This window comes from Phialemonium atrogriseum, assembly GCF_030411735.1.
Source record: "Phialemonium atrogriseum strain 8032-3 unplaced genomic scaffold QBC33scaffold_1, whole genome shotgun sequence".
Classification (NCBI taxonomy): domain Eukaryota; kingdom Fungi; phylum Ascomycota; class Sordariomycetes; order Cephalothecales; family Cephalothecaceae; genus Phialemonium; species Phialemonium atrogriseum.
The window spans coordinates 2,132,441-2,144,933 of NW_026848138.1; the positions used below are offsets into that span (position 1 = coordinate 2,132,441).

Consider the following 12,493-nt stretch of genomic DNA (forward strand, 5'->3'; position numbering starts at 1 on the left):
TGGATATAAAGGTGGAATACAGCAGATATGCCTGAAACAGCAGCCACAGCTCGTGACAACGCTGCGTCAACAAAAAGAAAAAAAAAAGAAAAAAAAAAGAAAAAAAAAAGGGAGAAAATAAAGTGGTGTTAGCAGGCCCTCCGCAGTTATTCCCTCTACTATCAAAGAGCTGCGTATTGCAGCCCAAGCTCGGTCAAGCTGGATAGTATGACATTATCATGATCATGCAATCAATGGGTTCATCATGAGACACGTTCCCAACTCCAAGGACCGCACTCATTGCATCGTGAAGGAGGTAAAGCAAATGGCCAAAAAAAAAGGCCCCCCAAAATAGAATATAAGAGAGTTGAATGGGAAGACCAGCCTCTGCGTGCGGAAGATAGAAGATGCCTCTCACATCTGACCCGGACCGTGGGCGGATATGCTTCCCTCGAACAGCTCCAGGACATTGTCGGGCAAGTACTCAAGCCAGGTAGTCGGCATCACGTCGTTCGTCAGTCCCAGCTGACCAATGTCGATCTCCTGGCTGTCAAGCGTGATGACATCCGTGAGCCCTACAGGACCGAGATATGAGTACGAGCCAGACATGAGGCCGCTCTGCGGAAAATCGGCGTGATAGTTCCCATGCATCCCGCCGCCGCCCGGATTATGATTAATTCCATTATTATTATTGTGTTGGCGTGACTGGGGATGCGGCTGGCCATGATGTGGGCCTGCCCCCGAGTCCGTGAGCGTGCTTGCCGGCGACGCGCCGTGAGCGATCGAGGCTTCGTAGTTGGATGAGTGCTGCGATGAAGGCGTGTATGAGGGCGGCGCCTGGGGTTGGTGGATATGGTTCGTCTGAGACATGCCAGCGAGTATCTGCAACTTGGAGTCGTTGACACCGGGATCTATATCATCAGATGCAAGGGCATCGTATTTTAGATGCGATTTCCCAGTCACGTAGGAGCTCATCATGGACGAGGACGACGGCCGATGCATCTTGGGAGAAGGGTGGTTGGGATGATGATGGCGGATAGCAGAAATGTTTGGCTGCGGATAGGCAGGCGGGAACATGCCCGTCGGGGTTTCCGGTAGGCTCTGCCGAATCGGGTCGTAGATCATATTTCCCGGGGGTGTCGCGGCAGACGTGGGAGCCGGCGGTGGTGCCGGAGGCATAGCCGTGGAACTGTTTTGGTATAGCAACGTAAGGCTCGGGTTTGGGGAGTTCGTGGTCCCTGTGAGCGAAAAGGCCATGGGCATGATGTTTGGCGATGACGGGTTCTCGATCCGGGCAATGCGGTCCAGAGAGGTGCGCCGTGGAAATTTGGCACTCTCATACTCCTCGTTGGTGTATGTTTCGCAGTCCCAGATGCCTTTCGACTTCTGGTCGAGCGCCGTCAGTATGTATTTGACGCCGCCCCAGTAGTCTTGGAGGTGTTGCAGCGACTTGTAGCATCGCTGGTAATTCTGATTCGCCGTCGAGGTGAGTAGCGAGTGCTTTGCCGACTTGGAGGAACTGCCCTGGGCCGCCCTGGAACCGCCGGAGCCCGACAACGACTGAGGATTCGGTTCCGGCCGTGCTGAGCCTTCGCGAGATGACGGGCCCGAGTCCTTAACAACGGACTCCATTAGGAAGGCGCATGCTGCGATGTACATTGGCTGCGACGTGAAGGGATTACCAATAAAACTTTTCGGATCTATCAGCTCGGCAAAGGCGAGTATGTCGGAGATCGTCTTGGCGCTCGACATGGACAATTCGTGGCTATTAGGCAACAACTGGATTCGGCTGAGGCCGCCAAACGGCGCGAGGAGGGTTGGTTGGTGGAGGATGATGATCAAAGCATGAAACCAGAAATGCAAGAGGATAAAAGTCGTCCCTTGGCCAGCCTTGACGTACTCCTGAAAGTTCTGCGCACTGAAATTGAGGCGTGGATCTTGCTTCTGGTAGATCTGGGTCAGGTCGCTTTCCATCTGCGCCAGCTTGCTCATCTTGTCCTGGGTGAGGTCGTTTGCACCCCTGATGTTGTTGAGCACATCCGAGACCCGTCCGTAGAGGTGAATGATGCGGATAAAGGTCGGGAACGGGGCGGGCCAGCCCGAGACCGGGTCGAAGGTCGGCTCTGGTAAAGCTAGGTCGAAATCATCGTCTCGAAAGGTTACAGGCCTGCCAGTCCCCGAGGAAATAACTCGGTCCAGGACGAAGACGGCCCAGAATGTGTCCATGCGTTCTTGTTCGACTTCCTGCTGTTCCTGAGGGCTGAGCGTGTCTCCGTCATCGTCCTCCTTGTTTTCGTCCATCTCTCCGTCGCTGCCGCTCCGATTCCATGTCCTGGTGTACCATGGATCCTTCTCTCCTTGGTACCTCACGCCAACCATCTTTTGGAGGCCGAGATCTACGGCCATCCTTATTGCCAGGCCGAGGTACATCCATAAGGCACTGTCCTGGTTCTGCCCGAATCCCTCATAAGCCATCAATAGACAAGCCTGGACTGCGCCGACGGACGGGCAGGGGAAGGTATCGACCGTGGCTGCTCTTGCTCGCTGAGCAAAAACATGGCCGAATTGCGACCTTGCCGCCTTCCCATCGCTCTCGTTGGTGAAGACCGACATCTCTGAAAATCTTGCGGCTACGGCGCACATGGAATCGACCAATATGGGCTCTAGCCTCTTCTCCCTAACCAGTCGAAGGCATTTGTCTTCTCGTAGAAACGGGCAGTTGCACCCCAGCCGCAAGAAGAAAGTCTGTAAAAGACTAAGGATTAACGGATGCACCGGTTCAGGGTCGTTCGGGTCGTAGACTGGGAGATCTTCCAGGCTCTCCAGGACCGTGTCTGCCTGTGGCGGGTGGCTGTAATCGGTGACGTTGTGGCCGAAAACAGATCCGGGCGATACGGCTGAAAATGAGCCCCCTCTGCTCCTTCGCCGGTCGCGCTGGACCGAGACATTGACCACCATCTGCTTAAAGCCAGGGACAATGGCGGTAGGTCCAAAGTATCGAAAGTAAGGCACCCTGTGACTTTCCGTCCGGTTGTCCATGGGCGACCGATTATTCAAGCTCCGGCCATCCTCCGAGTACGACGAGTTGCGATGGTAGGTGGGGGGCCTCCGAACAGTGGTTCCGGACGCTTGCGATCTGTTTTGATCCCACTCATTGCTCTGTGTTCTCGGTCTCCCGGATGGCGAATTGATCGTGGACAGAGAATCGCGCCTCGGTAACGCGTTTTGGGGTGAGAAGGACGTTTTACCCCTGATCTTGCTCTTCAAGTGCCGTCGCTCGTCCTCCGACCCGTCGTCCAGAAATTCGTCCCTCCATTCGTTCTCCAGCTCGGTTCCCATTCCGATCGTCTCTCCTCGCTCGTTTCTGTAAGACACATGTCCAACCCCGTTATCCTTCTTCTTCTCGACGATTTCCGTGTACCCAAGACAAACATGGCCATTCTTCGCGCACGTCGAGCAGGTTGGCTTCTCGCCGGCGCAACGTGTCTTTCGTTTGCGGCATGTTAGGCACCTAGAGAAGCAGTTTAGAAGTGCGTTCTGCGCAGCGTCCCGCTCCGGGCCAGGGCCCACGACGCAGGACCAAGATGGTTGGACGGGGGCAAGAAACGGAGTGCGGGCGACCTACGCAGCATTGATCCTGCGCCGCTTCGACGGCGGTTGACCCTGGTTGTTGACGAAGCGGATTTGCTTGGGCGGTGGTAGAGCTCCATTGATCAGGGTGGTCATTGCGCAAGTTCTTTCATAGCAAACCCATCATGGCTTGCTGGAACTCGTTAGGCTGTCGGCGCTTCAAGACCTCCCAAGGTCGCAGCAGAGCTCGGTCAGCCTAGTTGGTGGGGCAAGAGTGAGTGCAACGACGCGAGTCGGCGGCTGAAAGCGAATGTGCCAAAATGGGACGACGGTGCGACTCTTTGGGAAGTGGCTCGAGGCGGTTAACAGGCGTGTAGTAGCATCGTCAGTCTGCAATTAGGAGGTCAGAATTGTTAGATGAAGTCATTTTGCGCTTTTTGAGAAAAAAAGAGGCGTGATAGGAGGGGGCAATTGCGGGGGGAGCTGACGCGACTTATTTTTGGGGGGGAAGGGGGGGGGAAAGTGGTTTTTTGGGAGGGCATACAGTACGAACAAAGGGACTCTGGTTCGACGTACAGTACAGGGTGGGTGTTTGGTAAGGTGCCGGTTTTTGTATTTGGTGGGCAAGAAGCAGCCACAGGGCGACGAAGTGGACGATCTCTGTAGGGATCAAGAAGGAGGGCTTGATGTAGGAATGGCAAAAGGAAACAAGGTGGCGGTGGTGCGGGGGATAGAGACGAGGGACAGAAGAAACGCGGGAGGAGCGAAGAATTAGGGGGGGTAAATGGGCGGGGAGGAAGAAGTGTAAGAAGCGGAAGAATGAACACACGGGGACAAGCTGACGGGAGGGATGGCAGCAGCGAGGGCAGGGTCGTGTTAGGATGAAGGCTCCGTTATGGGAATGGCATGCGACACTCGATGGCTTGCTGCAGCATCGTGAAATACCTATGCTATGCTCCCCATGCTATGCTCGGCTGAGCCCATCCATCTATCCCACCCCATGCCATGACAGAAAGGAGAATTAAGGCCCCGCTTCCTGCTTCCTCCTCCAACACACACCTGTGTCAGATCGGAAGTATGAGGAAGGGCAGAAGGCAGGACGTCGGGCTTGCAGACAAACAGGCTGGCTGACAGGCCAGCCGCCCTATGGCTGTATGGCTATGGCTGTATCCGGATGTGGGCGCACCATCGTGTGGGTACCTACTACGCTTGCACTGCAAGCCTAGTAAGGTTGGCCAAGGAATAATATTGAAGTTCCAGAGGGGTGCGGGAAGGTTGAAGGCGTGCCGCACCAGAAAGAAGTTGGGGGTATCGAGCATCGATCGAGTCGGAGAACTCGGAGAGAGGCAGGGCGGATGAAGACGGTTAGCTGCTCAATCACAAAACTGCCGTCGCTATCAAAGAGCGGTGCGTCCCTAGTCCCTACCAGGCCCTACAATATGCCAACCATGGTACGAGTCCCAGACTAGCAAGAGAGAATGATTATCTCCTCCCGGGGAACAATTCCACTGCCACCCCAGTGGCCAATACTATCAGTTGCAGCTGCACGCCCATGCACCCAGGGTGCTGAGTGTGCGCGCTGTTTCCTTCCCGCTTCCTGACTGGCCAGATTCACGGCTGGAGCCAAGGCGTGCGTGGAAGCAGCGAGGGAAGGCGCGAAGAAGCTCTCCAAGACATTGACACTTGAGCAGGAGCAAATGGCCGTACTGATACGTAATACGCCAATGACGAAGGCAAGCAGCAACAAAACCGTCCCTTGCAGGAAAGCCAATTGGTTTGAAGGTTTTTTCTCTCCTGGCACATATCACCTACATAGGTACCTAGATACCTTAGGTTATCTCCAGAGCGATTTGTAGCATTTCGGCTACCTATCTACAAGTAGATACCTACCTTTATTCTTGTAAGCCACCTTTGTGACCTTGCTTCGGAAAGCAGTTTTGCAACTCTCATGCAACGCCAACGACAACTGGGCGCCCTGTCGGCCTGATGGCCACCCTTTCCGGGGCCAGAGAGAGCGAGAGGGCGCGATTCGCCAACTCTCCCAATCTCGACCACACCACGGTTCCTGTTTCCAACCCGGACCGACCCTATAGCTCTTGACCAACACTTCTCTAGACATCACACACACCCAGGCCGACCAAGTAGACAAAGTCACGCTTTAACATAGCACCTTACTTTCGCCATCGTGTGTCGTGTGTGCGCCTGGCGACAAATAGCCTAAACAGGCGGGGGGTGGGAATCCCCCACGCGGTCTAGATCGCGAAGCATCAACGTCCAGACCGCCGCCTCGCCTAGCCACAGCTCTCTTCAGAAGAGTTTCGCAAGCCACCGTCACTAGCCACTCCGTGGCACCTTCCCTCGCATTCCTGACGTGGGCCCAGCCACGTGGTTCGTCGATCCCGCCCCGGTCGCCGAACATGAGCCCATCCTCCCGTCCCATGAAACAGAGCCGCATTTTGCCACGAGAAAGCCGCGACGGTGGTGGGGATGAGGTTGTCCTGTATTTCCGGGTTCGTATAACGCCCAATGTATATACCCTCGTGACACCCTTCCGTATCGCGATCTGGCGCGTTGGTGTAACTCGAAACAAACTCCCTCCCCCCAAGTTTGGCCCATGACTTCCCGGCCAGGGGAGATATTGACGATGATCACTTGAGATCGCCCTATGAGTTTGTGAGTCATCGTCCAGACCATTCGCAGGACTCTCTTATTTCTTATTTACCCCTTGACGCCGGCAGCGCCTGTTTTGTTTCCCGTGGTGGGGGCAGTTTCGTTCCCTTCAAACCATCCTTGAGCCCCCGTTCCCTGCCAACGACCCAACCAGATGCGCCCGTTCGCCGTCTCTGAATCGCTACCGCTATAATTGCTCCCCGTATGTCCGTGGCTATCCGTGTGCGCCTCATGTACATACGATACAGGGGTGCAAAACTCCCTAGGCCACCATTACAGCCCCGTCGTGGCCTTAAAGGGATTCGATATATTCCCCCCCCACAATCGAAGCTCAAGCCCCCAGACGAGACCGGCTCACCTCAGCCAAAGACAATATTAACGCCCATATCCTTGCTGACCCGCCTCCACAAATCCGCACTCCTTCCTGCCTTGTGCCCGTGCCCACGTCCGAGACGGGCACTGGTTGGTCGTCTGCTGTCGCCCGTCGCCGGACAAGTTGCTCCTTCCCGCCTCGCCCCTCCTGCAATCTCACCATCCACATAGTACCCCAGAGTATCCCTGTCGTCCTCATGGTCGCCAAGACCTCCCCGTTCCCACTCCTCCTCCTCCTCATCCGCCCTCCTCCACACCTCCCTGACAATCCCCCACGCCCTCCCGATATTCCGCATCCCCTGCCTCCTCTCGATGCCTTCAAACGCCCGCCCCGCGGCCCCGCGGTCCGCGGCCGACACGGCCTCGCACGCCGCCACGAACAGCGGCCACAGCAGCGCGCCCATGGGCCCGCCGGCCCGCACCGTCGCCTCACAGTGCGCCAGCCCCGCGCGCGCGTGCCGCTGCACCGCCGCGTGCGCCCGGTCGAGCCCGCGCACCGTCCGGTACAGGTACACCAGCGCGCCGTGCTTGTAGGCCAGCGCGCTGTGCACGATGGAGTGCAGGCCGTCGCGGTCGCAACGGGGGGGGGGAGGGGGTTGGCGGGGCGAGGGGGTGGCGAAGGGGCAGCAGGGGGGTGGTGGTGAGGTGGGGGAGGAGGAGGAGGGTGAGGGCGAGGGGGGTGAGGAGTCCGGGGTGGTGCCGCCAGGGTAAGAAGTGGGAGTGATGGCGTCTAGGTCCTCGGATGGGAATTCTTCAGCGAAGAAGTCCGGTGGTAGGGTTGGCTGCCACTGGCTGAGGATTGTTTCGATGGCCTCGGCGGTGGTCTCGAATTCGGTGCGCAGAACGGCAACCTTAGTCGAGGTGGGCTCGGCCTGCATAGTGCTCTCCAGCTCCGCCTTCAGTGACAGAAGGGTCGCTAGCCTATGAATGACGGGCCACAGTGTGGTTGCCATGCCCAGCAACGTGTCGACGTTGCTCAGGGGCGACGCGGCCAGGGCCCCTAGAGGAGGGAACGGCTGGAGGCAGCCCGCCGCTGGAGCAGCTGACAGTGGCGCCGTGCCGTTGGAGAGGGCTGCTATCACGTCGTAGAAGCGGAATGCCTGGAGAGAATGAGTGCGTAAGCGTCAGTCATGGCCGGTGACAGGTGTAACATGCGAGAAGCTTGTTTCTGATTCATGCTAAGGTCGGGGTCGGGCATGGCACGTACTCGTTCTAAGAATATGCCTGTGGGGTCGTCTGACGGCTGCTGATTTGTGCACATGATGGTAAGTGCGCCTTTGAGATGGCCGTCTACGATATTGGACTGTCCCCTCTGAACCAGCTATTCAAAGATCAGTCAATGTCGCTCGATGCGGGGAGACGAGATGACGTACAACTTCGTAATATACGAGGAGCATGATTGTGGCCAATAACTCGTTTCTGTTTGTCCTACTATCTTGCTCAATGATCTTGGCCAGCCCCTGAATTGCCTTGTTGTGGAAGTAGAGCGACTTCTCGCCGTTCTCGGCGCACCGATACTCGAGATGAGCACTCGCAAGAGCGTAGATGGCATTCATGACAGGGGAGCTGCTCTGGGTCAACGGCAGCACTAGCTGCTGAAAGGCGTTCCCGGACTCCTCCCGGAACACGATCAGGTGCGATAACACATTGCAGAAGTGGGCGACTAATGCCCGCCGCTGGGGTGAGTCTGAGAACTCGGAGAAGGCGGGCGCACAGAACTCTAGCAGCGGTGAACCAAGCGCGAAGGGGGCTATCATAGCCAAGTGGGGATTTCGCGATGCAGAGTGAGACGAAGGGGCGACGACCGCTGCCGTGGGAATGGACGAAGATCCTCGACGACCACGACGACCACGACGACGGGATTCGCTCGCCCCCCACGTCGTTTCCGCGGTTTCATCCTCGCCTTCTAGATCATACGGAAAGCTGTGGCGTGGAGACGCAATTCGCAATAGCGCGGTCGGAGGCGGGCCCCCGAGGAAGGCAGGAATTAGGGGAGAGGTGTCAAATGACGTCTCGAGAGGGCTAAGGGCGGTCAAGTCGCCCATCTCGAACTCGTCCACGGGCCCATGGTGAGGGTGGCGCTCGCAACCCCATCTTCCGTGGCTGGCGTCTTGGCTGTCATTGCTATCCTCGGACAGCTTGCGTCCCGGCGGGTAAGAGATGGAAATGGGCAGCTGACTGATGGCTGACCTGGGGTTGGGTGCCGTCGAGTTCCGCTTCCGCCTCTGCCGTGGTTTCACGGGCTCGTAGATGCAATCAAGGCTACGCTCAGCACAGCGATTGCATTGCGGCCGTTCCTCGTCACATTTCTTCTTCTATATTTTCCCAGAGAAAGAACGGGTTAGACACGGTTTGTTTCTGGAAGATGACATGCGCGTTTAAGGCTGCGTCGGGCATGTTTGGGAGGGGGGGGAAAGGGGCGCGGAAAGGGGGGCCGGGAGGGAGGCCGAGAGGGGGGCGGCGTGCTGGGGGTAAGAGGTAAGAGGCTAGAAGCTTGAAAGAGCGAACTGGATCGTCGATGCGAACCTTTTCCTTGCTTTGCGCGCGAGTCAGAAACAGGATTTCTCAAAGTTTGGTTCGGGTGAGCAGCAGCAGAGGAGATCACGTACCAAGATAGGCAGCCTGTATTGAAACCAACGAGGCAATGGGTCAGCGGAGATCAGGCCAGCTGGTTTCAGGAATTGGAGAATCGGAGCAGCCCTCTCACCAGCTCTCGATCGCTGCTTGGGTGGTTTTGGCGGGGCAAGTCTCGTGTACAGCAGCATTATGCCTTCTTTAGCACCAGCACGGCGCCGCGGACATGGACCATCGCTTCGTCTCGACTCGTTCGTGCTCGGGTTGCGTCTCGACTGGTACTGAGACAACAGCTTATACCACCATAGCGGCTCTCGGCCCTGGAACGAGCTGAGGTGGGGGAAGACACCGAGCCGTGATCGCCGAGGGTCCAATTAGGTAGGTAATTTCCTGGTTGGGTCTGAGGCAGCTATTTATTCACGATGGATGTAGATTTGGTGTTGATTTCTTGCTTTAGAAGCTGTCAAGTTGTAGGTTACGGGCAGTGAGGAAAAATCTTAGAAGACGTGAAGCTCGCTGGACCCTAGCAGATGATCCAAATTCCATGGTATTTCTTCCGTAACAGGAACCAAGGTTTGAAAGGAAGATCGGCTAGTCTTCCTCCGCAAAAGACCTTAGGTGGGGAAACTTGAGGGGTTGCCGAGATGTGGAGTATGGATATATATGCTTGACGAGAACGATGCCCCCGGCTCCGGCCACAAGAACTCACGATATTTACCGTGGTGCAACCTTGACCTGAGGCAAATGCCAGCTGGCTCGAGGAGGATTACAGCATTTGCTCCGTGATATCAATTCCGATATCCTGGAGTGAAAAGAAGCAGCCAGCAATAAGCCAAGAAGCCAGCCAGCCAGCCACAAAAGCGCTGGGGGAGGCTCCTTCACCGAGATGAAATCCATCTGGAGCTTTTTACGCGGCCCTTCCACAACAGCCCATGTTGCGAGGCGGGGAAGGCCAAGCGGGCGTTGATTGGAGCGCTTAGAGCAACCCGAGATTACTAAGCAGTCAAGGCCACATGGCCGGCAGGGGTACTGTATGTACCTACATACAGCTCGTTATCTGAGACGAATCTACGGATCCGTAGATATTCACAATTACAGTTAACAGACATGGTACTAAGCTGGTTCTGATTTGACCTGGGTATTGCTCAGAACTCAGACTCACAACACAAATCGAAGAGACCATCAGCTGAGTATCAATGTCTGGAGGACGATAACGACCACGCAAGTATAACTAGACTACCAATACCTTTACTTGGACAAGCTGCCCTCAACCTCAATCTCGCAAAACCACGGATCAACCAAAATTTCCGCAGCTGAAGGTCTCTTCGCGGGATCGTACTGCAAAATCCGTCGAATGAGCGCCTTCACTTTGCGGGCTTCCACCTCATCAAGCTCCGGGCCTGCCTGATCGAACAACTCCTCCATGGACGTCTGCTCCAACATAAGCGGTTCCTCCCCTTCCGCGACTCCCCCGAGCCCAAAATTAAAGAGCTTCCTCTCGGGTGTAAAGTACAGCGAAGACGTCTTCCAATGCTTGAAGAGCTCGTCGGGGAGGGCGCCGAGCAGGGGCGGTGAGGGAGAGGAGATGGTCGTCATCTTCAAACTTGGACCCTGGTATGCAGAAGAGGGGCTGTCCGGTGATAAGCTCAAAGACAAGGCAGCCAAAACTCCAGACATCAAGGGTTTTGTCGACGGCTCCGGTAAGAATCAACTCCGGAGCTCGAAGGCCGAGTGGAGTAACGGGCTTTGTCGGGGGGTCCGTAAAGAAATATGCTGTTCAGGGTCGGTAGGTATAAGCACATATATTCATCATGAAAAAGAAAAAGAAAAAGAAACATGTAATCGCAATGGGATGTACTAACCGCCACCCATATCGGATAATTTGATCTTGAAGCCCTCGGCGTAGTAGGTAAAGGGCGCCAGCGGCTGCGCAACGCAAAGATATCGAGGAGCCCACCTATCTTGTTTATCGTCTAGCCTCTGTACTGGGGGCGAGATTGACATGGCCTGCTCATCTTCCTCCTGCCGGAGCACGTCCTCGGGCTTCGAGTCGATATCATCAAGAGTGAAGAGCATGTTTCCCGGCTGGAAGTCCCCATGAGCGATACCATTCTCGTGGAGAAATGCCAGGCTCTGCAAGGACTGCTTAAGGATGCTCTTTGCCATCTGAGGCGGATAGCGGACATTCACTCCCCACCTGCGAGGATTGAATCGGGGTAGCTCCTCGACCATACTATTCACACTCGGACCCATGGGCTCAAATACCAGGCACTTGTGGATGCCATTGGGGCCGCGATGTTCGAACTCGTCCAGGAGCTGGGTGATATGCCGGGCCCTCTCTGCTGGTGCGACTTCGGTGATGTGTCGCAAGATTCGCAGCTCGGTTGTCGATCCCGAGATTTCAGAGACAAGAATCTTCAGGGCGACATATCTACTGTTCCTAAAGGAAATGAGCAACCTTGGTCTACAGCGTCGCGGGCAGACCGTGCAAAAGATGGACTTACCTCAGGTCACGGGCAAGCCAAACCGTTGAGTAGGAGCCCTCGCCGAGCTTCCGGACGACCTTGTACCGGCCATTGTTGAAGACGTTGCCGAGAAGGACGGGATGGTAACCACCTTGGTGGTAATCCTCCACCCACTCACAGGGCGAGGTAATGGTTTGAATCTCCGCTCGTCATCTTTCGGGGCCCTTGATGGCGGGGTGGGGGGAGGGGAGGCGCTCATGGCTGCGATGGAGATGCGTTGTCCAAGAGTTGCCGAGTGGAATGATTTGGAAGGAACGCAGGATTGTGATGGGAGAGTCCAAAACCTCGGGAGAGACTCGTCAGCGTAGGCTGGCCTCAGCAACTCCACCTCGAGCAGTCCTACGCCGAGGCGGGCACGCTGCTCGGCGGCAAGGGGCGTTGCCCCTTCTTCTGGGCTTCTTGTCGAACGAAGCGTTGGGCAACGTCAGAAGCGTGGTGACTGGGGCCACTGCCCAGGAAGTCGGCCTGCGTTGCTATGCTGAAGGAAACAGAGCTTGACGCCAGGGCGGCGGTGGGTGGAAAGCGTGTCGGAGAACAAGGCCGGCGGCTCTGGCGGGAGGAGTCAATGACTCGAGGAAGGGCCGAGAGACGCCATTTTGACGGCGACTGAGTGAGCCGAAGATAGATGGAAGACGGAAAACGGAATCCTGGGTTCAGAACTCGTTTGGCGCCGACGATTGTGTTGGTCGTTCAAGTATTGAGTACGGAGTAGCTGAACGGGTACTCGGCGCTCCAGCTGCCCCGGACTACCACCGAAATCGATGGCCAAATCCACCAAATCCGGCGGTCCCAACAGCGTTTTC

The 12,493-nt window shown here is 56.3% G+C and overlaps 3 protein-coding genes across 3 annotated transcripts; all 3 read right to left on the reverse strand.

Annotated features, from left to right (window-relative positions):
* Positions 1-139: 139 nt before the first annotated feature.
* Positions 140-3,922, reverse strand: QBC33DRAFT_30648 (fungal-specific transcription factor domain-containing protein). Its single transcript, XM_060423442.1, has 2 exons — positions 3,605-3,922; positions 140-3,490 (listed from the first exon to the last, which is right to left on the reverse strand). Exons 1-2 carry the CDS (start codon positions 3,703-3,705, stop codon positions 394-396), a joined length of 3,198 nt encoding a protein of 1,065 aa, XP_060289033.1. The 5' UTR covers positions 3,706-3,922; the 3' UTR covers positions 140-393.
* Positions 3,923-6,410: 2,488 nt separating this feature from the next.
* Positions 6,411-9,356, reverse strand: QBC33DRAFT_584134 (fungal-specific transcription factor domain-containing protein; the record flags this gene model as incomplete). Its single annotated transcript, XM_060431396.1, has 4 exons — positions 6,411-7,691; positions 7,799-7,912; positions 7,965-8,906; positions 9,201-9,356. 4 exons carry the CDS (start codon positions 9,354-9,356, stop codon positions 6,579-6,581), a joined length of 2,325 nt encoding a protein of 774 aa, XP_060289034.1. The 3' UTR covers positions 6,411-6,578.
* An 896-nt stretch (positions 9,357-10,252) lies between these two features.
* On the reverse strand, positions 10,253-12,285 carry QBC33DRAFT_608231 (serine protein kinase; the record flags this gene model as incomplete). The annotated part of the gene is made up of 5 exons (XM_060432355.1): positions 10,253-10,707; positions 10,820-10,938; positions 11,028-11,605; positions 11,670-11,835; positions 12,261-12,285. The coding sequence occupies 5 exons, from the start codon at positions 12,283-12,285 to the stop codon at positions 10,414-10,416; spliced, it is 1,182 nt and encodes a 393-aa protein (XP_060289035.1). The 3' UTR covers positions 10,253-10,413.
* Between the last annotated feature and the right edge of the window lie 208 nt (positions 12,286-12,493).

Coding starts and splice junctions, on each gene's coding strand:
- QBC33DRAFT_30648 (XM_060423442.1), bottom strand. CDS start 3,705: ATGACCACCCTGATCAATGGAGCTCTACCACCGCCCAAGCAAATCCGC. Junction 3,491..3,604: donor CGGCGCAGGATCAATGCTGC/GTAGGTCGCCCG, acceptor CTGCTTCTCTAG/GTGCCTAACATGCCGCAAAC.